Genomic DNA, 25,577 nt, shown 5'->3' on the forward strand with positions numbered 1-25,577 from the left:
TCTAAAAGCCTTCAGTGTGACGAACATAACAGCAGACAGTCTGGAAGGGGGGATGCTTTTTCCCAGTACTGTAAAACATATACCATATCTTCTAAAAAAAAATAATAATAATAAAAAAGGGCAGATTTTACAGGTTGAAAATTAAAAGAAACCTGAAGCTCAACACAGCAAAGCAGAACTGATCACTTGGATGCACGCCACTGTGGAGACCATTCTCCAAAAGCCCAGATTTCAGTCACCTAAACTACTGTTTTATGTTGATGGGAGGCCAAAATACAGAGGAAAGAAATATGTTTTTGAAATGTAACCATGGGAACAGAATAGCATAATTCAGCCATGAAGTTTAGATGGAACGATTTCAAAACACAACTCACCCCTTCAGCCAACTTTGTTTATTATTCTGTTTACTAAATTAAACCACAGCTGAAAGCAGACCACAACACATTATTTTTGACTTTGGCTACGGTTTAATGCGGTTTTATAAATCTTGCTCACCAAGCCCAGCTCCTGCAATGGAAGCCTTTCATCACAGTAGTGCTGCTGTGCCTGGTGAGTGCGGTGATGACGTTACATGTTAGATGATATTAAAGTGAAATGTAAGTGATTTTTTACCCCCCCTCCCCATTTTCCCCCCAAAAATCTAACTCAATCAAATGATGTAATTGTGAAGCTAACTGATAACAGGATTTTTGGCCAACAGACCATGTTATCATAGATATCGCAGGCCTCATTAATATCATCAGCATTTTCTATATATAACAGTATACCACAGTGTTACAGTATCAGATCATATTTAAGTTGGCATGCATCCTGAGAACTGCTTCTCTAACAGCCCAGAAAAATGCATTTTTCTTGGTGTTGATGGTCTTACTGATCTTTTGGGATTTTTAGCATAACACTTAACGCAGAATGGTGAAATAAAGACAGAACATCCAATGTGCGTCATTTCTGGGGACGGAAACCCCTTGGTAATGGTTGAGGTCAACAGAGAATGACCAGACTGGTTCAAGCTGACAGAAAGTGTATAACTCAGAGAAGCACAACACATCAGATATTGAGGCGGTTGGGCTACAACAGTGGAAGACTGCATTGGGTTCCACTTCTGTCAGCCAAGATCAGAAAGGTGAGGCTGCATTGGGCACAGGCTGGACAGTTAGTCTCAGCAGAAATTGAGATTTATTGTGATTGAATCTATGGACCCAATTTGCCTTGCATCGACAGTCCAAGGTGGTGGAGGTGGTGTAATGGTGTTTGGAGGGTTTTCTTGGCACACTAGGGCCAGTTAATACTAATCAATCATTGCTTGACTGCTACAGCCAATCTGAGTTGTTGCTGACCATGTGTATCCCTTCATGACCATAATTTATACATTTTCCAGCGGCTACTTCCAGCATTATAATGCATCAGAAAGGTTTACCAGTACATGTATTTGTACCGAACCATCACAGTACCGGGTCACGGTCTGGTACACACAATTGCACAGAGAATACACAGCATATGATATTTTGTTAAATATGCTAATTTGACAAGTGTGCATGCCACCCGGAAACCTTATTAAAACATGAAGCAAGTCTTTGGATTTGCATAGTATTGTTGGAACCGTAGTGCTTTAGGAGTATTACTATGATAACTGTTGTCTTGTTTGCCCCCCAAACTCCACCAGTCTCCTCCCACACTTCCACTCCTCATGTAGAAAGAGTAACTCACAGGGTTGGTATTTACCTCCCCTATTTTTATTTTTTTTATTTAAGCGACATTCTGGTCTTTTACCATCTAATTTCAGCTCATAAAATCATGATGGAGTGGACAAGGACGGTGTTCCAGTTTTGTGTTTGTTTGTGTGTGTGTGTGTGGAAATGTTTACACTTTACTGTCTAATTATCTAAAGAGTGTTTTAACATTCAACATCATGGAAGCTATATTGCACTAGCAAACTGTAACTTTTACTACTGTTTGTTCATTTGAAATGAAAAGGAGCCTGGATTATATGTAGTTTTTGTTCGTCAGTTTTTGTCACCATTGTACCAAAGTCATATGGAACTGTGAGGTCCAAACCGCTGCACATACTGAAAATCATCCCCAACTGCCTTCATGAACATGACAGTGAGTTTTGTGTGCTTCAGTGTTCTTCCCAGTCACCAGATCTAAATTCAACAGAACAGTTTTGGGATGTGGCAGAATGAGAGATTCTCAGCATGAATGGACTCCTGAAAGATCTGCAGGAAGCCTATGATGCAATCGTGCCAACATGGACCAAAATCTCTTTGTCTCCAAGTGCCTCTTGTTGAATCCATTCCACTAAGAACTGAGGCTGTTTTGGGGAAAAAAATCAGGCCCTACCCAATATTAATCTAGTCTTCCTAATAAAATGCTCAATGCACAATTTAACCGATTTAAGAACTGCGATGGTTGGGGCCAGTAGTCACAGCCCTTCTAGTAACCTTATTCATATGAAATCCAGTGATATTATACTTTAATATTTTGATTTATAGTATGTGATGGGTCAGTTAGGAAATCTGTTAAATACTATATTGCTACATTGAGTTCTACTGTTGCCTTTGAAACCCTTTCTGACCCTTCAGTTAAACCAAATCAAATGAAAATAACCCCTCACGCTTGATCCATCTAAAGACATGGAATAAAGCCTGGAGTAAATCAGAGCTTCAAAGTGTATATGTTGAGAAGAGATCAGGTTTTTGGTTGCTCTTTCCATGTTATTTTCAGATTTCTGGCCAAAAAAAGTCCCTTCAAACGCCTCCAGTGGTGCTGCATCAATGTTATCAATTGAAATCATTCAAACTCTCAGCGTGTCTACCCCAGAGCTCCAGCTTCCAGCTGTCTCTTCCCAGCTAAAGGTCAGGCAAATATCAAACATGCACTGTGGTACTGCGTGCAGTGTAATCAGTCTTAGTCTCTTTTTTGTATCTCCAGACTGTAGAAATTACATTTAAAAGAGGCAAATCACAAACCTGTGTCTATGATGACCAATGTCTGTGATACAGGACCTATCCACTTGTGAGATGTTCAAACTGCAAGAATGTTGGGAATAGTTTTTAATCTATATTATGTGGACAAACATATTGGGACACACTTCTTAATCGTTGAATTCAGGGTGGTTTATTCAGTCCCATCGCCACAGATGTATAATATGAAGCTCTAAATAAAGTTTTTTGAGGGATGCCATGGACAAACCACTTAGAAGAACCATGTTTGTTCATTGTTTGTAATAGAGATGAGTGTGAAGAATCTGTAAATTAATGAAGAACCTTTTACATCAAGTGGAAGTTGTTTAGTCTTTAGTTTAAAAGGTTCTTCTCACTCATACATCTCTGTTAGAAGCATGTTTCTTTTAATGAACCGGTAGTGGTTCATCTATGGCATCGCTCAAAGAAACATTTAAAGCACCTTTATTTTTGTAGTCAAGGTGTTTATAGCAACCTGTGGAGTTCAATTTACCATATAAAGGAGAAGTCCTCTGCTTATAGGCACTCATAGTTGCCAGAAGGTCAATGATGAAGGCCTGATTCAGTCTTATTTCCAGTAATAAACAAATCACTAGCATAAAAAACATGAATTTGTAGCTTCCCCTTAACCACATTACTATTTTTTTAATGAAAAGCAGCATAAACATAGCTGTAGCAGAGCAAATTAATTAATACAATTATTTCAAGTGTTTCCTTTAATATGGCAACAGGTACTATATTTAAAATATGAACAAAACATCAAGGTAGGTGGCTGGATTTAATTTGCCTCAGTTAACAGCTGAAACTACTATTTAAATACCATTTTAAACCTGCAACTACCAGTAAAACTCATTTACTACCATAATTCAAACGTCACTTCCTATTTTATGATGCAGCAATATTCAATATTAAAAAAGGATCACTGATCAGCTGCTTGTTTCATTACAAATAGAGCATAGTTAGTTAGCACTAATAATAATAATAATAATAATAATAATAATAATAGCACAGTGTGTTAGCATAGTGTTTTGTCCCTGGAGTGTGTGCTGCACAGCTCTAGGGACCTGGGGGTGTGGGTTTAGTCCTCGTTCTGGACGCTTTGTCTGACTACCGACAAAAATATGCCGGTAGGTGGATTGGCTATGCTATATTGCCCTTTGGGGGTGAGTGTGTAAGTGAATGTGTGTATGTTACCCTGCAATGAACTGGCACCCTGTTAGGGGGTATTTCTGCCTTGTGTCCAGTGATTCCAGGTAGGCTCCAGACCCATATATGATTCTGACCAAGACAAATAGTTTTTAATGTACAAACAAATTGGGACCCACATCTTAATCATTGAATTCAGGGTGTTTCAGAGTTTATTCACTTCCATCACCATGTATAAAATGAAGCACTTATCCATGCAGTCTTCCTTTATAGAGACTAGTGAAAGAATGGGTGGATCGAAAGAGCTCAATGAATTCCAGCGTGGAACAACCCTGCTGTTAAAGCTGCAAAGGCAGGGGCACAACTCCATATTAATGCCTATGGAATTAGAATGGGATGTGAGAAAAGCTCCTGTAGGTGTAATGTGCGGGTGTCCCAATACATTTGTCTAGATAGTGTATGTTAATGGAGCAGAATTTTAGTCCAAATAATTCTGGATTGGTTCCGACGGTCAGTTCATCATGACGATATGGCTTTAAAGTCGTCATTCTTTCCAAACAAGCTGTGGCATTCCTGCTTCTGATTGGTCAGTATGTAGGTCACGTTTGTTGCTTTGGCGGCAGTGATTGATGGACTAGTGTTTTGGGTTCTCCCCACTGTGGTTAGCATTAGCATGTCTTGTTTGACGAATGGTTTGGTGCCCCTGGTCTACTTTATGCATGCAGCTTGCCTAAAGAACTGTATCAGGTGCTGAATTTAAATGGAATCCAATTCCACAGTGGACACTTGTTCTGGCGTTGAGGAAAAGGGACACGACTAGCACAGGCTCGAATTACTGAAACAAATAGATGAACAAGATTTACATTCACAAAGCTCCCCAGAGCCACTAGAACCATCCTGACCCCCAGAATTAAAAGAAGTCTGATGCCATTCACCATCATTTGAAACTTTAAATGATTCCAAAACCAAAACGGCATGGAGAAGTGTAATTTATTCAAAGTAGTAGAGCAAAAAATCTCTTCAGAGCATTTCAGAGCATTAGAGCGAAAAAACAGAACAACAGTTTCCACTTCGCTTCATCTTAGCAACCATTGAAATGCCTTGTCTGCGGTAGCCTTCAACACAAAGCTTCAGGTTAGGTTTACACATTTTCATTACATACTATTTAGATTACCTAAGTGAGATCTATCAGTCCAAGCAAAATAAATATACTAATGGGTCCAGCTTAACGAATGCTTCATAATAGCAACAAAAATCCAATTCAACCACAACACACAAAAACACACACTTCCCCAGCAGATAGAGGAAAAAAGTCCTTACACAACAGTGTGAAGACACTTACTTAGCCAAGATAGAGTCCTTAAGTGGTGCAGGGAATGTCCCTCTCAGCCCAAGAGGCCTCAGAGCTGCGTTGTGGGGCCTGGAGAGCCTCTGAGTCATGGTATAGTGTGACTACAGCAGGGGGCCTGGAAAAAAAACTCTGAGCCATGATGAAGACATTTATTTTTATAGTTTTTGGCTGACGTTATAGCATGTTTAGCATGTGTCCATGGTATGCTTGGCCAGCTTGGGATGTGAACCCTAGTCTGCCACAGAGAAGGCCCATTACCCATGTACAGCTGCTCTCCAGCAGCTGGCCCAGTGAGCCTCCAAACCCCAAAGTAGAGTCCAGAGCCGTGACCTTGAGTCTCTCCTACATCTGGCCCAGCAATCCGCTGAGCCATGACGTCGAGTCGGCCCCACGTCCAGTCTAGCAGTCCCTCAAACCGCAATGTAGAGTCACTCCCGTGTCTGACCCAGCAGTCCACCAAGCTGCGACGTGGACTTGCCTCCACATCCCATTTAGCAACGCACTGACTCACAACGTAGAGTCGGACCCACATCCAGTCCAGCAATACCACCGAGCCGCACCATAGAGTTGCTCCCATGTCCCACCCAACTATACACCGAGCCATGAAGTAGAGTTGCCTTGTACCGCACCCAACCCAGCAGTTCACTGAGCCGTGACAGAGTTGCTCCTGTCTCTGACCCAGCAAGCCACCAAGATGCAATGTAGAGTTGCTCCTGCTACTGGCACAGCAATCCACCGAGCCGCAACATGGAGATGCTGTGCTAAGCTGTGACATAGAGGTGGTCTGGCTACTTGTGACAGCAGTCAAACAACAAAACAAAGGTGCACAAAGGCTTCTTTTAGAAATGCCTTATGAGCAGCAGTAAATTTTGGTATGGGCAACATAGAGGTGGCACAGGGTGAATAATGAATTCTGAAAGTCGGGGCAGGATGACCTTTTCACCTGCACCTGCTCTGTAGTCTTGACACACTTTGCGGCATCAACCAGTAAAGCCTTTCTTTTTTGATGCACCTTATCTTTCAGTGTTTCAGCAACGAGTGCTAGATATAGGCCAAATAATGCTTTGGGTTTAGGGGGAGAGAGGACCGACCTTCACATGGCTAAAAAAAAATTCCTGAACTTTCCAATTGCCAGTCTGCGTCTGGGCTACTGCCTGGGAAGGCCTCCCACTGGGAAGAACGAGATGGGGAGGGCGGCAGGGAGATATAATTGATGACTCTGCATCAAAGAAGGCAAGAAAGGTCAGGTTTTAGATGACAGTTGTGCAATTACTTTGCATGTTTCTCGTTTGAAGGGCAGTGATTAGGCTCTCTAATTGTGTTATAATGTTCTATAATATATTAATGTTCTTTCTAGACCCATGTTTTGCTTGTTTGGTCAACTATTCAATATCTATTTTTCCATAAGATTATATCACACTGCAGGAAAACAGTGAGTGGCTATGCGAATTGAGGCGAATAAAGTCTCACCAGCGTGGGTAGCTGCAGTCTAAATAACTAAACAATGAACACTAGCAGCTTGTATGTGTATAAACATTCCATTATTATTAGCTTAACATGCTACAGAGGGCTGCACTTTTGAGGAACAGGCCTTACTGATGGAAGTAAACGTATCACTTCACAAACAGTGGCTTAATTTCTGAAGAACTATTGGATGTTTAAGAAATCTTATGAATTTAAAGACCTAATTAAAGCTGAGATTGATTGTGTTCTTTTATTCATGGTTAGCAGTGGCATGCTCTTTGGTAGCCAGTATGTTTGGCTAATTAGGCTGAATTATGAGTGACTGTAGAAGTGATTCTAAAGGTCCTCTTGTTATGTCCAGGTTCGCCTCTCTTGAGGCATGCCAGTAAAGCCAATGCTTTCCTTTCAGATGTGTGTTTAGCTCCAGTTTGGTAGTCAGTTGAGATAGTCCAATTTTGTTTTACTTCAAGGGAGCAGATGTTTGGAAAGTGGAGATGGGGAACGTTTTTAGCCTTGGCAGAGCCCCATATGCTCTTTGTCACATGCTGAGTTGGAGGTCACATTCTGTGGACACTAGCACGGGAAAAGCTGAAGGCCTGGTTCGCATAGCAACCTGCTTTTCCATAACTAGCAGAATTTGGAGGTGATGAGCTGCTCTCTAGTATCAACAACTAAATATTCTCCTGAAGTCACCATCACATTTGATCTTTTCACCAGCTTTGACTAGGGCTTCCACTAGAGGGCTAGGTGTATGTACTTTTTGGGTGCGTAAATATCATGAGTCAACAGTTTTGGCCAGTTTTGGTTATGGCAATCTTTTTAATTTGAAAGTGGACACAGCAGTGTTTGAGGTTATGGTATGTCTCAGTTCCATATACACAACTCTCATAGTTCAGCTAGGCCAAAGAAAGTGGCCATTAAAGTATACAGTTGACATGATGCTAATAGATGGACTATACATTTCCATTACTTCTCCGCTACATTAGCCTCATAGGCAAACACCACTCACCAAACATGTCTTGGCCTGAAAGTTAGGGTAGGCTCTCTCCTCAAGCCCTCTGCCAGTTTTTCCTTGCCACTGTTGCCACTGGCTTGCTCAAAAGAGGCTCAGACCAGGGTCTCTGTAAATCTGCTTTGTGCCAACATTTGTTTTGAAAAGTGCTATAGAAATAAATTAGAATATAATTAAATCGACTCACCCCCAACTTAGACTGAATTTGCTAAAATGCAACTCAGCTAGCAAGTTTGCACGAAATTGTGGCTAAACTATGGCTTTCCATCTTGCTCGTCACGTTTGAACTTCGTAACCCAAACCCCCCTCCGTGAATCATCATCAACATGCATGCGTGGTGCTTACTAGGTGGGCTAAACCTAATTTGATTGCACATAAAGATTGATTAGAGAAGGCAGGGGGGCAATGAGTCTTGTGACTTGACTGATGTTGGTTTATTGTTGTAGGTAATTGACAGACTTTGACCTAAAAAAAAAAAAAAAAGCTACAGCCTCGTGATCCTACATTGCATTTTTCTCCGTCTTTCGCTTTGTCTTCTTTTCTTTCTTTTTTTCCTCACCTTCACTAAGGTGATAATGATAAATGCAAACAAATTGATTGAACAGGTGAACCACACACAACAGCACACCCACACCTACACACACAGACCTTGTTCTTTATGCAGTGTTAATGATAAGGCTTCCAACTACCTGCATTCACTTTCACATTAGATTTGATATCTGATTACATCTTTTGATATATGATTTTCTTAAGCCTGGCACGTACACAAAAACTCAAAGAATAGATCTAATGGGAAATCACAGCTGTAACAGCCACACACACAGTTTGCTAGCAGCCTAACCTGACTACTGTGTAACGGTAAGACCTCCTTGAATGATCTGGAGATTAGAAATAGAGATATCAAATGAACTCCAGTCAGTTATACTTTAAACACATTCATTATGACTTGCAAATGAGGCGCGCCGTGTTTTAGTCTGTCGGGACCTGCCTCTTGATCGAATGGATTTCAAACCAGGATGGAGTTGTGTCTCTTTTTTAAAATGATGCTTCTCTGCTTTACATTTTTCAGCCATATAATATTTACAACTTTGCCCCTCTGGGTTTTGAGAAGAAACATATCTCTGCAAAGGCATCTTCATTCAGAAAGGGGGAAATATACATTCTGATCATGTGGATTATTGCTGAAGGGAGTTACATATTTATAAAGCTGTATATTGTTGCTGTCATGCTGTCATGAAAACTTTGTACCTCATTTTTTTGCAGTTTTATTTCATTATTTTTGAAAATCTCAGCTTCCCTTTACACTGTGCAAAAATGTGATGAATGGACCAATAGAAATGATCTAAATAATAATCTTGTTACAAAAACATACATCAACATTTGGAGACGTTGACTTGTTATGGAGGACATCCTCCCCGATCAATCATCTGTCCATACATAGGGAATATATTCCTCAGATCCAATTGCAGCACTTTTCAGTTGTGTTAAATTAGCCCTGTTTCAATCTTTCAGCTCATTTGTAGTATTGGATATTTTGTTGCATTGGTTGCATTTTTTTTATTATTATTTTATTATATTTTTAAAAAATAACACAGGCCCCTCAAATGTTTGATTTTAGCCGGACATGTTTTCTGCAATCAACACCAAATGATATCCAATTGTTTCAAATCAGATTCAGGCCTCATTTGTATGGGGTTGAATTTCAAACCATGCAACTCAGTTTGAGCAGTCAGATTATTTTGGTCTCGTCATTCAGGGCTCGGCTTGATGTCAGAATGTGCAACAAGAGTGTCTGTGGTTCATAATCACATATTATAGCTTTCACATTGAGAGCTGAAGGTGTTAACAGATGTTGTTTAGAACCTCAGCTGTCATGTAAAAAACATTAATCTTCAAAATGGCAACTTAACAGAAGACGAACTTTCAATGGAAGTCAATAAAAAAAGATTTTATAAAAAAGAAGTCATTTGGAAGGAAGGCATTTCTAGTGGTCCATGCATCATGATATTTGGCACAATTTAAAGAACAGAACCAGATATTAACATTATGTCAAAAATGAAAAATGGCCTCTGCTGATTAAAATATAGAATGCTTTTTTTCTTCTCTTAAAAGTTACCATTTCAAGATGCATGTTATCTAATGTCAGCTGCAATATGCACTTCATCACTTCTAAAAATCTAATGCTAATGTATAGGAATGAAATCCTGCGTGGTCTGATTAGCACTGGCCCCACATAACCACTGCAGGGGAAAGTTCTTCGACTTTACTTTGAAGGCAAACTAACCACCACCAACGTTGCTTTCTCTTCCAGATCATGCTGCTGACTGACCCAGAGGTGGAGAACAGTCTGCTGATCAGCACGGATGAGGGTGCCACCTATCAGAAGTACCGCCTCAGCTTCTACGTCCTCAGCCTCCTTTTTCACCCTGAGCAGGAGGACTGGATACTCGCCTACGGCCACGACCAGAAGGTATGTCATTCTGCCAGATGTGGATCGAGCTGAACACTACAGTATTAGAAAAGTTCATCGGCGTGCTGCTGATTGTTCTCTGGCACTAATTCTTCAGTGGCTTGAGCCAATGGCTTGAAGTCAAAAGACTCAAGTAGCCCTACATGACTAGCACCACCTTCCACCAGTAAAATCTTCCACTTCCTTTGACCTCATATTTGTAAAAGTGCTGTTTGAGTCTTTATCACTCTCTAGGTTTTTTGTGTTATCTGAGCTTTAAAAAGACCCAAAGTGCATCAGTTGCATTGAATTGTTGCCAAAAGCTCTTTTTCTGCAGTTATGAAATTACTTTGCACGTTTGTGAAGCAAGTGTAGTGAATTAGAACTACATTTCTGAGCTAAATTTAGCAGTACTTACAGATGTCTGGCAAGTTAAGGAATAACCTGAACTAATGAGTAGAGAAACATGATGAGTGCAGACACTTCCAGGCAGGTGTACGTAACAATACAATAAGGCATTTAATATTCAATTGTGTTCTGTGTAAAACACTGACTAGACTCATTTGACCCTGATTTTGGATCAAGACGGCAAGAGGAGAATATTTGTGACTGAAAGTGACTGAAACAGAGTCCATTACTGAGACGTGGGAGGAAGGAAATTTCAGGGTATGGCTTTATTTGGATGGTCCATTACAGATGCCTCGTGAATTCTCACCAAACATACGACCATGCATCTATTGAATATAACCCTGCACCTAACCTTAACCTTACCCTTGAACCAACTCTAAAACCTAATCCTAAACCTGACCTTAAATCTAACCATAACCATAACTTTACAGTTCAACCAACCTTAAATCTTAACCCTAAACCAAACTTTAACCTTGCCCTTGAACCAACTCTAAATCCTAATCCTAAACCTTAAATCTAACCCAAACCTTAACCTTACAATTGAACCAACCTTAAATCCTAACCCTAAATCTGACCTTAACCTAAACCTTAAATCTAACCCAAACCTTAACCTTACAATTAAACCAACCTTAAATCTTAACCCTAAACCTAACCTTAACCTTACAATTGAACCAACTCTAAATCCTAATCCTAAACCTGACTTTAACCTAAACCTTAAATCTAACCCTAACCTTAACTTTACAATTGAACCAACCTTAAAACCTAACCCTAAACACTAACCTTAACCTTGCCCTTGAACTAACTCTAAATCCTAACCCTAACCTTGACGTTACAATTGAACCAACCTTATATCCTAACCCTAAACTTGACCTTAACCTAGACCTTAAACCTAACCCTAACCTTACATTTGAACCAACCCTAATTCTAACATTGACCTTACCCTTGAACCAACCTTAAATCCTAATCCTAGCCCTAACCTTAACCTTAAACCAACCCTACATTCTAACCCTAACCTTACCCTTTACCTAAGCCTTAAATCTAAACAGTGAGAGATAAAGAATAAAGAGAGATAAAGGCAATCGGGAGTCACTCTCTCTACATGCGACAGCGAGATGAAGAGAGACGAGAGAGGAGGTGGGGGGGGGGGGGGCAAACAAGACTACAGTTACCATAGCAATACTCCAGACAACTACATTCAACCACATCACTCCATACAAATCCAACGACTTACAGCTTAAAGTTGTCCCCGGGTGGCACACGCGCTTGAGAATTTGATGGTTCTGCATGAATACACATAATGTTACACCCCTATAATGTGTCAGTCCTGCATTCATCTTTACCCATACCACAGTATTGTAGAGCTGCAGTCACTGTGTCAGAGTTTCAGGGCAGATGGAAATTCAGTACATTGACTAGTGCACACATTCATGTTATTTCATTTGCATTGCACTGACCGTGAAATACAGCAGCATTCCTGGAATCTACAGAACTCTGTAAGTTCTGTAAGTACGGTTCTGTTTCATTTCAGTACCGTTTTTTCTTTGAGGAAAACGTTTAAAGGTGAAGTTCCCTGATAGTGATCGACAGTAGCAAAGAGACATGATTTAGGTGCAAGGTCAACACAGTACACTTCGTAATGAAACAGCCTTTTCTTCATCCGTGCCTTTGCTTCAAACGGGAAAGGGTAGGAAAGTTAATATGTAATAGAAAACCTCTTGCAGTTATTATTAAAATATAAAAGTATAAAATAATCTCCTTGCAGCCAAGCTCTTTCCAAGCTCGGTTTAGAGCTAATAAATTATGGACTGTTTTCCCTTTTTCAGAAGACGTTTTCTTACGCACCAGCTTCGCAGATTTGTAAGAGAATGAAATATGCAGCATAGAAGGAAGAAGCAAATCACAAACACAGAGGAGACGAAACAAGAAAGGAAGTAGGTGTTAGGTCACCGGCTGATTAGTCCGTGTCAGTCAGCCAACGAGGCGCTTCTCTTCATTTACTGCAACGTTACATGGATCCAGAAAGCAGGACATTAACTGCACTATTGCTGCACTATTTCGGGTCATGGGATGTGCTCACAGTTTCACTCCGTTTGAAATTAACATTGACTTCACCCTGGAGGGGAGACCAATGCAATGCAATTAAGATTAAATAACCACTAACAAATAGCATTATCATGCAATTGATAGATAATTGCTGACTGTTTGCACGCCGCGCATGGCTGCGCATGGTTGAAACAGCAAAAACTAACACAAACAAAAACACAATCACCAAGCTAATTAAATTCCTGTCTAAATCTATACCACAAACAAATGACTAGTTTATTAGTGTTGACAGATTCTTTTTCAAAACAGACAGTTTTGAAAGTTATTTGTGGGATTTTTTTTGTTGTTGTTCATCCACACAGGTTTGTGGGCCTTCTGACAGTTGCAGTGTATAGTCAGTGGTCCAGTGAACTGTATATTTGAGCCAAAGCACTGGCAAGCACCAACAAGCAATGAAAGTCAAGTAACATAATATTGTATACATAATGCCAACTGCATAATTACTCAGATATTAAAGTAAAGTGGGGTGTTAAACTTACACTATGTGGACAAACATATTGAGACACCTACACACCTACAGGAGCTTTTCTGACACCCCATTCTAAATCCATGTGCTTTAATATGGAGTTGGGCCCCCTTCGAGACTTTTATGCACTCCGAGACCCCGCTCTGTAACTTTACATGGTTTAGCCAACTTGTGGTTCAGTTGCTGTGGTTCCTAAATGCTTCCATTTTTCAGTAATACCACTCACAGCCACAGAGCCATGCTGCAATTCAGTGAGCTCTTTAGAACGACCCACCCACTGATGCTTGTTAAGCCAGTGCTTGCTTTTTCTTTATACCTGTGGCAATGGGATTGAAATAAACACGTAAATTCAGTGTTTGAAAGGTGTGTCCCAATACTTTTGTCCATCTAGTGTATGCTGGAACAAAACAGCTTGGTCAACTAGAACTGCAAAGGGTATGTTTTTTCTGTAAGTTTGATTGTTTTAGTTAATCTTCCAGCATGATCAGCTTGACCAATGCTGGCCAGGCACCTCAGCTGGTCAAGACCAGAAGAGATAGGCCATGGGTACTCTGCATGATTTAACTACTAACTGCTGTCAAATAAAGAACAACGTTGGAAAAAGAGCTGGACATGATTGACATGAGCCTTTTAATGGATGGATTGTTTTTTGTTGGTTACCTCTTGCAACACTGTCTCCTCAAACAAGCCCCAATCTCTTTGGTTGTGAATGACAGACTACCGGTTAGTGAGGTAGTCACATCTGTGTCTGTTTATCTCTCTAGAGGTTCTCTAGACTAGCAAAAAGTTCTTTCTGCATAGTTTGCTTGCTGGTTTAACTTAAATAGTGATGGTGATTGAATGGTCTGCTGCTTACCATAGCAATTGCCGACCACATTTACATGATGTGTTGGCTACATTCTTTCTTACAGTCACTCGTAGTCCCCAACATCTGCCAACACCTATAGGCACCAGATCCAAGTCTTTAAGGTAAACAGACAAATACTAATGGTCTGCTACCACCCCAATAATAGTACTCTCCTAGTAGTATTATCACATTATGATTTTTAGCTTGAAAACAGTGAGTTTTAATGGTGACCGTTTTGCTGATCGCAAATGAGACAAATGTATTAAAAGACTTATTTTTTTAAATAGATGGTAATATGTTCTGTGGCTGAGTTTGTTTATCAGGGCTTTTCTGTACGGTTTCCTATGTAGCATAGCTGTATTCTGCATGGTCAGTGCTGTGCTTCTCATCTTATAGCTTCTCAAGTAGCTTCCAGATGGCATAATGTTACAGACACCAGGCTAACCGCTTCCTGCTTGTTGTTCCTCAGCCTTTTCGAAATACAGTCCTCCTAGGCAAAAGTCACCTTGGCGTAGGACGTGGACTTCCTGAAAGCGGGCCCTAGTTGACTTCTGCCTGGTTTATTTTTGAGCTGGTTCCAGTACACCCCAACCTTAAGGTCTGGTCAAGAGCATTGTGGCCCAGTCCTCATTTGTTTCTTTCTGTTCTCTAGCATTGCCCACAGGTCTGCATGGAAAACATGACCCAGCCTCATCCACCCACAGGCAGCATGCTGCAGTGGAAGCGGGTGTCTGTGTGATTGTGATATTTCAGCACCCTACTGATACACTGGCTTGCCAACACAGGCTGCTATGAAACCCCCTGCTGGGTTAGATCTGCCTTACTAAGCCTGGTGAGACCACGCTCACTTGTTACGAGGCAGCTTTTTCCACTCAGAAACACCTCCATAACTATATATTGTACCAAGTGTGCTACTTAAAAAAAAAGTTTTTCAACATGCGTATGGGATGGGTTTTTCTACACTGAAGCCCTGCTGGGTAGAGATGAACACAGCTGTTGTCTTATTTTGTTGATGGATAAAACGAGTTTTGTTTAAACAGATTTCTGCAATTTTAAATAATAACACTGTTCTTTTATATTTTTTATTTGATGGATTTTATAGGCATGGTTTGGCTGAAACACTTTGTGTACACTAAGTTCTTTTCTTGAAGGTGGTCAGTCAAATATCAAAAAGTGGTGTTTACACATAAAAAAAATAAAATAAAATAAGACAAATTTTTGTATAAAATTAAACAGATTGCATTACCAACTTTACAAATATTCATTGTGTTCTTAAAGTATATGAATATGAGAGCACATTAAATATTTTCTGATTAATGGTTGATTAATCCTAAAATTAAAATCAAGATTTTCATTCAGGTACTGTGCAAACCACAGCCACTAGAAGATTGTGTAGCATGAAGAGTACAACAATCTGATGGCTTTGAAAGTCATGTAGTGTGAACCCATCATACGTTATAGGACAAACCTGATGCTAAGTTCACACTACATGATTTTCGGCCGGATTTGGTAACTGTTTGCCTCGTAGGCACCTGAAAGATCTTGTAGTTTGTGACCCCCTGTTGCTGATCAGTCTGCATAGTCTGCAAACATTTACATTTATATTTACGGCATTTAGCAGACGCTTTTATCCAGAGCGACTTACAAAGTTGCTTTGATATTTAGTTAAGAAAAACTTTAGCTAGTTTGACTAGACTAAAAATTCAAAGATACCTCTAAGCTTTAGACATTACTAAACACAAATCAGTAAGGAGACCACTCTGCTATTCGCCCAAGTATTCTCAGAAGAGGAGGGTCTTCAGTCTGCGTTTGAAGACAGCGAGCGACTCGACCGTTCGGACGCCCAGGGGAAGCTCGTTCCACCACTTTGGTGCCAGGACAGAAAAGAGCCTGAAAGAGCCGTACTTGAAGCTCGAAGGGCTCTTGGTGCGGATTGGCTTTTGACCATTGCCATCAAGTATGGAGGGGCTGGTCCGTTCTTGGCTTTGTCGCCCAGTGTCAGGGTTTTGAATCTGATGTGAGCAGCTACAGGAAGCCAGTGAAGAGAACGCAGCAGTGGAGTGACACGGCTGAATTTAGGGACATTGAAGACGACCCGTGCCGCTGCATTCTGGATGAGTTGCAGGGGCCTGATGGTGTGCAGAGGAAGACCAGCCAGAAGAGAGTTGCAGTAGTCAAGTCTTGAAGTGACAAGAGACTGAACAAGCACCTGGGCGTCCTCTCTAGAGAGGAAGGGTCGAATTCTCCAGATGTTGTACAGGAGAAATCTGCATGATCGAGTTACGCAAACCACAACGACTTAAATATCCCTTTTTTTGTTTTGTAGTGTGAACTGTACAGTAATCTGATCACTTTAAACGTCATGTAATGAGTACATGGCAAAACATGCAAGATTAAACATTGACTGATTTTAGGAGTAAAAGATTTATATAATTTATAGCATCAGTTCTTTCATTTAAGAAGCTTGTAATGTGTAATCAGCATATTATGAGACGTCTGTGATTGATTACATTTTTTAATTAGTTTCAGTTTGGTTAATACATACTTCAACAGCATCGATTTGCTTGTGTGGTTTCTGTCACTGTATGAGATGTTGGTACTGTGTCAAAATGTGATTAAGTAAAAGTGGAGGAATTGAGCCACAAATGTACCTGATTGAAAGTGGGGGGAAAATAATTGAATCACACTTATTAAAGTCTTTGAACATAAAATTGGTCACATGCGTCATTTCTTTCCTAATACTTATTTATGCATCCCCTTGCCTTAATAACAGCATCAATACAGTCTGGTAGAAATTACACCAGTCATGAGATTTTTGAGATTTAGGTTCCTGTCCATTTTACCCCACTCTTCCACCAACCTTGTGCTTCATGTCCAAACATCGACACTTTCACATTCCAGGATGAAAATGTAGACTGTTTGAACCCAAGTCTATTTGTGACTGCTTTAACAGATATGATGGAAGACTGGGACACTTTGTCTGACCGACCGACAAAATCGTCCGGATCCAGACCTCAATCCCAATTCTCCACACGGAGCAGCAGATGAAATGCTACACTCTAGCTGAAATGTGCACCCAGATTGTGGAAAACTGGGCTAAAATGGGTAGGAACACATCTCCAAAAGCTGGTGTAATCCTTACCTGACAGTACACACGATCTTTAAAAGCGTAAAAAATCACTTCACATTAGTGGGCAAAAGTATGTGTATGTAATGATGCTAGAAAGTTGTCGGTAGATAAAGAAGCACTATGGAAAATTGGCATTTCTTGCTCCTGGGCTCCCTCTACAGTCGGGATGTGTAATTTGCACTTTGAGCCAGCACTAAATGACATGTTTTTCTGGATGAGCTGATAGAAACTGTCACTGAAAGCATCATGTGGACTGAAGAGGTACTAATATTACTAGGATATTACAGGATTTTACACAAACATGACTTTTATCCTGCCCACCTCACCAAAGTAACATGCTGCAGTTATCAGCACGCTGCACCTGGAGTAGCAATGTCAGAGAGGCTATTCTACCTATTACGAATGATTTTGACACTGTTATTAAGTCAGTTTAATTCATTGTACCGCTTGACTACATTTTAGAAGACGTTGAACATAATGTACATTTAACTGTTCAGCATATTCTTCCCTCGAAGAGCTTCTAGGCAAATGTTAGAGAGACATGGTTTTTCTGAGACCCGCCTGGGATTTCTACACGCTGTGTAACAACACCTGGTCTCCCAGTAACTGCATTTCATTTAAACTAACAGCTTAATTCTCTCTCTCTCATTCTCTTCTCAGCTCTACAGCTCGGTGGAGTTCGGACGCCGGTGGCAGCTGGTTCATGAAAGGGTTGCTCCGAATCGATTCTATTGGTAGGTGCACACAACAGGAATTCCTTGCGCTGAATACTCGCCATCGATCACCTTTTGCCGCCCACACTCTGTAGTGCTCTGAGATATAAATAGAAGATAAGGACATAGATTTTCATTCAGCCTTGATGTGAAAATCTCCACAGAGCTTACCGGCAACTAGGCAAGGTATCTCAAGCTGATCTTCCGCAGGGAATGTACTGGTGATCATTAGGGGTGGAATCAAAGCTTATCACAGATGTAGAATCAACATTTGGAATTATGTGTGTACATGGCTGTGTAGATCTTGTGTAAGCTAGGGTAAATGACCTGATAAAGGTCCTTGGCAGCCTTGTGCCTACCAAGGAAATTGATTAAAAAAAGGCTAGCATAGTTTAATCATTAGATAATAATAGTAATTGTGTTTTTATATGTGACATAAATGTAAGTAGATAGTTGCAAATAGATGATTTTTATCTTTCTATGAATTTAAGTAGATAGTTTAGTATCAGCAACTTTAAGTAAATATTTTTTTTGATGCCAAGCAGTGACAAAACATGGCAGAAACATAAACAATGGCTTTTGTTTTACCAAAGAAAGAGGTGTGCTCGGGGAGGGCAATGATTTATGAAATATACAATTTAATAAATTATTAATAATAATAATTTAATAATAAAGTGGTGTCTCAGATTAGACCAGTTTTCCTGAAAAGGTGTCTTATATTATTGTTGCCATACAATGCTTATGTTCAGTATTTTAAAGCAACACTATGGATATTTGGCACTTCAGGTTAAATCTATCAGTTATTGCATATGAAATAATAAAAATATGCTATGCTTAGTGATTCCCAGCTTTTCAATGAAAGTTTACAAATGTGGTTTAGAAAATGGTTAATGAAAAAGACCTGCTTTAACTCTTTGATTGATGGCTGCAAGCTAAAATTTCCCTGCGCTAGGCTCTTTTAAACCGATTCATCCATCTCTTTCTTCTCCTTCTCCCTATCCTTCACTCGTTCGCTTCTTCTGCTGCCGGCGCTATGCCAGACAATCTGGAACAGTCGAGTCCAGACGTTTAGGGTCGCTCCATGCCAGGCTTAAGTTCTGGAGAGAACACTTTAGTGACGGGGGAACTGTCAGAGCTCCAGCTCCTGAGCTTTAAGGACTGCTGACAAACTGGATGCTTGTGGGAGATTTACTTCCGAGGTCATAGATCATGGATGGTAAAAATACGACCTAGCTGTCTGGATATGGAGTGTCATATTGCTAGGTTCAAGGAGCGGTGCAGCCAAAAAATCCAAAAAGCCCATGTGTAGTTAATCAGCCAAGACATATTTGGTGGTTCCAGTATTGCATTCCTCAGCATAGCTGAATAATAATTCATAGAATTTAATCAAATAAAAACAAGAAGACGTTCACTGAACAGGATCAAGCAGAGTTTTTATTAGGTTTCATAGAAGAACTTTTATTAGACTCTGAAATAGACACAAAGATCATACAGTTTTCACTGCGTGTTAAAATATCTGCTAAGTTATCAAAGCTATAGTTAAGAAAAGTAAATATGATGACTTTATCAGGGACCTTCTGCCCTGAATTAATAAATGCTTGTTTGTTTAGTTTGCTATTTTCCTGCCTACCACTTACAGGGGGTGGCAGGATGGGAGGCTGACTCTCCATAGTACTCCAATATCTCATTCCTCATAACGTCATGCCAGACCTTTAAGCCCTGTTGCTAAAAGACAGGTCAGAACATCTAGCTCAGGTACAGATCTCACCTCATACACACCTTCTACATACCAAACAGAGAGCTCCTGGTGAGAGAAACCAAAGGAGGAAGGTGACAGCTCACTAGAAACATCCTTCATAATGTATCTCAGCTATAAGAACACTTCTCCAAAAGCTGTTTTCTTCAAATGAGTTCAAAGAGTCTTCAGCTAAGGCTATACTTAACCATTATGTCCAAATGTTTGTGGACACCCCTTTTAATGAATGCATTCAGCTGCTTTTGACACAAATGTGCAAATGCACACACACACACACACACACATACAGCTTGCCTAGTCCCTGTAGAGAGGTGTCGCCTATACAATGAGACTGTCTGGAGCAGATAAACATGGACCTATTGGCACCATGACTAATGCTAGATGTGGGATAGAGGAGTGGATGGTGGTGGGGGGGTGATCATCCAACATCCTGACCTCAGCACTCTTGTCACTGAATTCAAAACATCCCAATAATTTTGTCCGTATAGTGCATAAATAGACTTATGACAACTTGATCCATTGAATTCCAGCATTGTGTCTGCATTATTCAGTGGTTCAGATGCTAACTCAGAGTGTTTTGGTTTGAATGGGTTAACTGAAGAGAAACTTACCAACTGAGATTTCATTACAGGAGCAATGACCTACATCAAAAATATGGATTTTTTAAATTCTCCAAAACCTACTATGTCTTTTGAGTGCTGTATGTAGTGTAGATGATAAAAGTATGGTAAAAAAAAATGTAAAATAATTATAATAAAGAATAAACTTATAATGAAATATTATTATTATTTCGCTTTTCAGCTTCTTGCTTATAAGCTCTCACCCATGTTGGGTATTATAAAATAGACCTGATCACAAATTTGTTGTTTAACATAATTTCTTCTTCATCATCATCTTCTTTATTTCCGATTCTTCTTCTTCTTCTTCTTCTTCTTCTTCTTCTTCTTCTTCTTCTTCTTCTTCTTCATCATCTTAATTTTTTGTCATTCATATTGTGCTTCATTATCTTATTTTTCTTCTTCTAGTCTTTCTTTTTTATAATTTATAATATTTTATGTATATAATGTTATATTTCTAATAATCTCCTTTGTTCTTCTTTTCTTCTTCTTCATCTTTTTCTAGTTTTTATTTATCTCCTTTTTGTTGTCCTTCTTCTTCATCTTTGTCTTCTTCATCTTTGTCTTCTTCATGTTCTTTATCTCCTTCTTGTCCATCTTTGACATCCTTCTTTATCATCATCAACATCATCTACTACTTCTTATTGTCATATTCTTACCGAACCCCTTAAAATGATCCTATTTAGCACAAAAAGAGTCAGAAAGTCATAGAACCATATTTGAAGCTATTTACAACCCGTTTTGCCAAGATTGTGTGCTGTGAGAGAAGTAGGGCAACCCCACACCAAGCTGAGCTGTTGTTGTATCTTGGAAAACCGGCGATCCTTCCGATAAATGTCTTATAAAGACGGAGACCAAGGCTGCCTCTGCCTTTTGTGTGTTCCTTGCCGGAGCATTTCCCTCTGATTCTACAGTCTCTTTAATAAATATTTCATGCTATAATAATTTTTTTCCCCATAAAGTAAAAGCGCGAGAGAGGGAGCGAGAGCGCAAGAGAGCTGCGTGCGGTGCCTGTGGGCGTTCTTGAGAAGCAAATGAGAAGAGTTTCGGGTTTAATGATGGCAGGATGTATCCTCGACTTCTGTCAGAATGATGGCGGAGGGCCTAGCACAACGCAGGCTAGTATGAGAACGATTCCCTCGCTTGAAGTGCCGCCTTCACCCCGTGAGTGCGCGTGCACACAGGGGCCGTTAAAAGTAGAGGCTTCAGTCAGAAGTGAAAGCTGCCATGCTCACTTGTCCCTCTCGCACGTTTTCAGCAGGAGAGGTGCCTCAAAAAATCCACGAGGGTTTCAGCTGATGAATTGAAAGACTCTGCATGGGTAGAGAAGGTGAGAACAGCACAGCCAAGTGACACTCTACCCACGGAAATAGAGCAGAGTAGCACACAGTCATTGTGCAGAAATTCATTTCACCATGGTTAGCTAGTATGCCCTCTGGATAATGAGAAAGGGACGCTGAAAGGGTCAATTGAACACAGGTAATTAGGGTCAGAGCTATCTGAAAATTTTTTTTAGGGCCAAAAAGTTCGATCCAGTTCTGATTACTTGTTTATTTGTTGTGCTACATTTACACCTCTGTAACCCAACACTATGCACTATGCACTAACATTGAATTCAAGACTATTAGAGGCAAGGCCAAGTCAGGACCAAGACTAGCAAAACCGGGAATCCAAGTCGAGACCAAGATTAGATCAAGATTCTTTCGATGCAAGATGCAACAGCTAAAAAGGCCAAAAACTAATGCTAGGCCAGCTGTAGATGGGGAAATGGTCAGCTGCAGGAAGTGCTGCTGCATGGGGAAGTTAGTAAAGTGAGCAGGTGCTAGGCTAAAAGCTAACCCAGCGGTTCCATCTCCAATCTCTTTAACTAGCTAAATGCACTCTGTGCTTAAAAGACACTGAGAGGACAGCAACACTGTCTCTGTCAAGTCAAGTCAAGTCAAATTTATTTGTATAGCGCTTTTTACAACTGTTGTCGTCACAAAGCAGCTTTACATAATTAGTACTTAATAAAGAACAGAGACAGAGAAGAAAGAAGGAATAACATGAAGCGTCAAAGACCCCCGTGAGCAAGCCAACGGCGACAGTGGCAAGGAAAAACTCCCTCAGAGCTGGAGGAAGAAACCTTGGGAGGAACCAAGGCTCACAAGGGGGACCCATCCTCCTCTGGCCAGACTGTTTTAAACATTAATGATAAAAATTACGAAAGCAGATACAACATAAAGTTAATAGTGTTGATATTAATAGTGTCAGACAGGCACGAGTCCATCTAGGTTTCAGCACGGCCACCAAACAGGCAGCAGCAGCTGGCGGGTGAGCCATGGGTGGTGGCGGGTTGGGGGGGGACCCGCTGGCCGGACTGGTAGGTGGCAGCTGGTTAGATGCAGGTAGAGGGGACCTCAGCGGGCAATCTTCCTGCAGATCGGGCTGGGTGGCCATTTACTCGGGGAAGGTAAAGAGAGAGAAGTTAGTTCTAAGAGGAATTTTATGCAGAGAATGTTGAGAATCAGCATCTGGGTATGTCTGACGACTCCGGCAGGTCTGATTATCACAGCATAATTAAAAGGAGAGAGCCAGAAGGTAACATGGACACGGGCGTACCCTGAGAACACCAGCATCTATCTGCTCCACCGTCAACAAACCTGAGTGATCGCGTGTAAGCAGCGAGACGACAGCTCCAGCATCTCAGTGTACTACAATTCCCTGGGTCCGCGAACCCCTGGACCTGCAGCCCTTATCTAAGAAACATTAATTACCAAAAGCTAAACTAAACATATAAGTTTTCAGCTTAGATTTAAAGATTAAGACTGTGTCTGAGTCCCGAACATTATCTGGAAGGTTATTCCAGAGCTGGGGGGCTTTATAAGAAAAGGCTCTTCCCCCTGCTGAGGTTTTCTGAATTTTGGGAACGCGTAAGAGGCCAGCACCCTGAGATCTAAGTAGTCTTGATGGTTCGTAATATACTATAAGATCCTGCAGGTACTCAGGCGCAAGGCCATGTAGGGCTTTATATGTTAATAAAAGAATTTTGTATTCGATACGGAATTTAACTGGGAGCCAATGAAGTGCTGATAGAACTGGACTGATATGGTCAAATTTTCTCTCTGTGACAATTACAATTACAGTGTTCTTGTTACATTGCTAAGTGGTGCTAAGCTATGCTGTGTTACACAGGTAGGTGAATTTTGTGTTAGCAAAGACTTTTGCCCAAGGAAATTTATTGCTGTAGCGTGGTGGGTTTGCCCAGTCAGGGTCTTAAACCATAGCCTGGCATGGAGAAGGTTGTGGTGTTACCCACTATGCCACAACAACTACTTTTCACATCCGAGATGTCTGTTCCTTTCAAGCCCCTACTTTACAGTACCTTATTAGCAGGATTTACACTGATTCCAGTAAATCTGCGTGGTGTCGGTATTGTCTGATTTACTGCTCAGGCCTGCCTCACTTAGCGCTCTGTAGGAATTTACAGTACTCACTCATTTGCTCCCTTCACTTACTTATGTGTCTCTGTCCCTCACTTTGTCTCTGTTTGCCTCTGTCTCAAGGTCCAAAACGGGTCTAGATAAGGAGCCTGGGCTGATTCACCTGGAGACCAGCATTTCAGACACACGTAAGACATTCTTTTTTGCCTAATTACATGTCATTGACCTCTCTGTCCACGCTGTCTACGTTACACATTGAGTCATTCTCAGTCCCTTCACTAAGCAATTCAAAGACAGCCCAGAGGCCGCTTAAGGCTGTAAGACAATAATGTCTGACGGCATTAACGAGTCTATCGTCACATTTTCACAGCTTGCTTGGCAGTTCAGCTGTGGCCAGCAATTAGGAGTAACGGCACAACATAGGCTGCCGCAGCCGCCACTAGGAAGGAAAGGGTTCGCATGCGCATGTGACATTTACCCAGTGACTACACAGGCCTGTTGACTGACAGAAAGGCCTGAGAACAGAGGAGGGTTTGTCTTTATAAAAAAAAAAAAAAAAACGCTCAATACTGGGCCACCAGACAGGCAGTCAGATGAAGCAAGCACTCGCTAAGGCCACTGTAATGCCATCGCTATTGATCTAGCGGTGTTGAAAAGGCAGGCATGTACTTAGCTGAGGCTAGCAGACAAGGACAACATTCTCCCGTCTGTCCAGTGCTCGCAGATGAAATGGGAGAAAATCACAGGGCTTTTGCCGCAAGTCTTTTGCCTCAGGGTGCCCACCCCCTCCCCCATGCCCACCTCCACCATCCCTTCCTCACCCCTTCCTCACCGACTGGTCATTGACAAAAAATGAAACAGTGCTCTGGTGTATTCTGCCATGCTTTCAGAGCTAACACTTGTATGGACAGCAGAACATTAGGGAATTCTTTTTTTTTTTTTTTTTACTGTTACCTTTTCCTTTCGCTCTTCAGAGGCTCTCTATGTCACCTGCAAGCTGCAGAACTGCACGGAGGCCAACAAGGGCAAGCCGTTCCCCGGCTACATCGACCCCAATTCCCTTGTGGTACAGGACGAGTATGTGTTTGTCCAGGTGAGTAATAAATGGAGGCGACACGGAGGCAATAGAGCTGTGGCCTGCGCTGAAAAAGGGGCAAACAGCACTGAAAACACCGGTGCAGATTGGATTCATGTGCAGGTTCAGGAATAACCTGAATTGTTTTTTGGCTTGTTAGGTTAGGTTGTGTGTGTGTGTGTGTGTGTGTGTGAATGGTTTGCAGGTTTTGATTTCTGTATTTTCTACTCTACCTAACTCGAAAGCACATTACAGTATGGGCTAAATTGGCGAAGCAATGCGATGTGACAAAGTGACTGAGCAATTTCAACTTGATAAATTGTATCTAACACCTGTGCAGCGTTTACGGCAGGTTCCCTGCATCGGTCGCCAAAGTGTCACCTGGTCTGAAAGCGTGCTTTTATTTTTTTATTTTTTTATTTTTTTCCTCCCCCTCTCTTTCTGTTTGTGGCTGTCTCCATTACCCGAGGTGTCGACGGGCGGCCGGCCAATCTACTACGTGTCATCGAGGCGAGACCTGTTCACACCCATGAAGCTGCCCAAGTACACGCTTCCGAAGGTACCGTACCTTGTTCTAGCTTAGCAGTGAGCTGGTGATGGTGACGACGTAAACACACATTCAGCCCTAGATTCTTTTTTTTTTTTTTTTCTCTCA

At 41.0% G+C, this 25,577-nt stretch overlaps 1 protein-coding gene across 3 annotated transcripts in view; it reads left to right on the top strand.

The window, feature by feature from the left end:
• sorcs1 (sortilin-related VPS10 domain containing receptor 1) overlaps positions 1 to 25,577 on the top strand; it is a 262,548-nt gene that overhangs the window by 177,991 nt on the left and 58,980 nt on the right. For all 3 annotated transcript variants that reach the window (XM_072656709.1, XM_072656708.1, XM_072656710.1), the window contains exons 4-8: positions 10,248 to 10,406; positions 18,000 to 18,073; positions 23,971 to 24,035; positions 24,822 to 24,940; positions 25,392 to 25,481. In XM_072656709.1, the coding sequence (XP_072512810.1) occupies positions 10,248 to 10,406; positions 18,000 to 18,073; positions 23,971 to 24,035; positions 24,822 to 24,940; positions 25,392 to 25,481 (507 nt within the window). The remainder of the gene's footprint in view (positions 1 to 10,247; positions 10,407 to 17,999; positions 18,074 to 23,970; positions 24,036 to 24,821; positions 24,941 to 25,391; positions 25,482 to 25,577) is intronic.

This window comes from Salminus brasiliensis, chromosome 15, assembly GCF_030463535.1.
Source record: "Salminus brasiliensis chromosome 15, fSalBra1.hap2, whole genome shotgun sequence".
NCBI classification, from domain to species: Eukaryota; Metazoa; Chordata; class Actinopteri; order Characiformes; family Bryconidae; genus Salminus; species Salminus brasiliensis.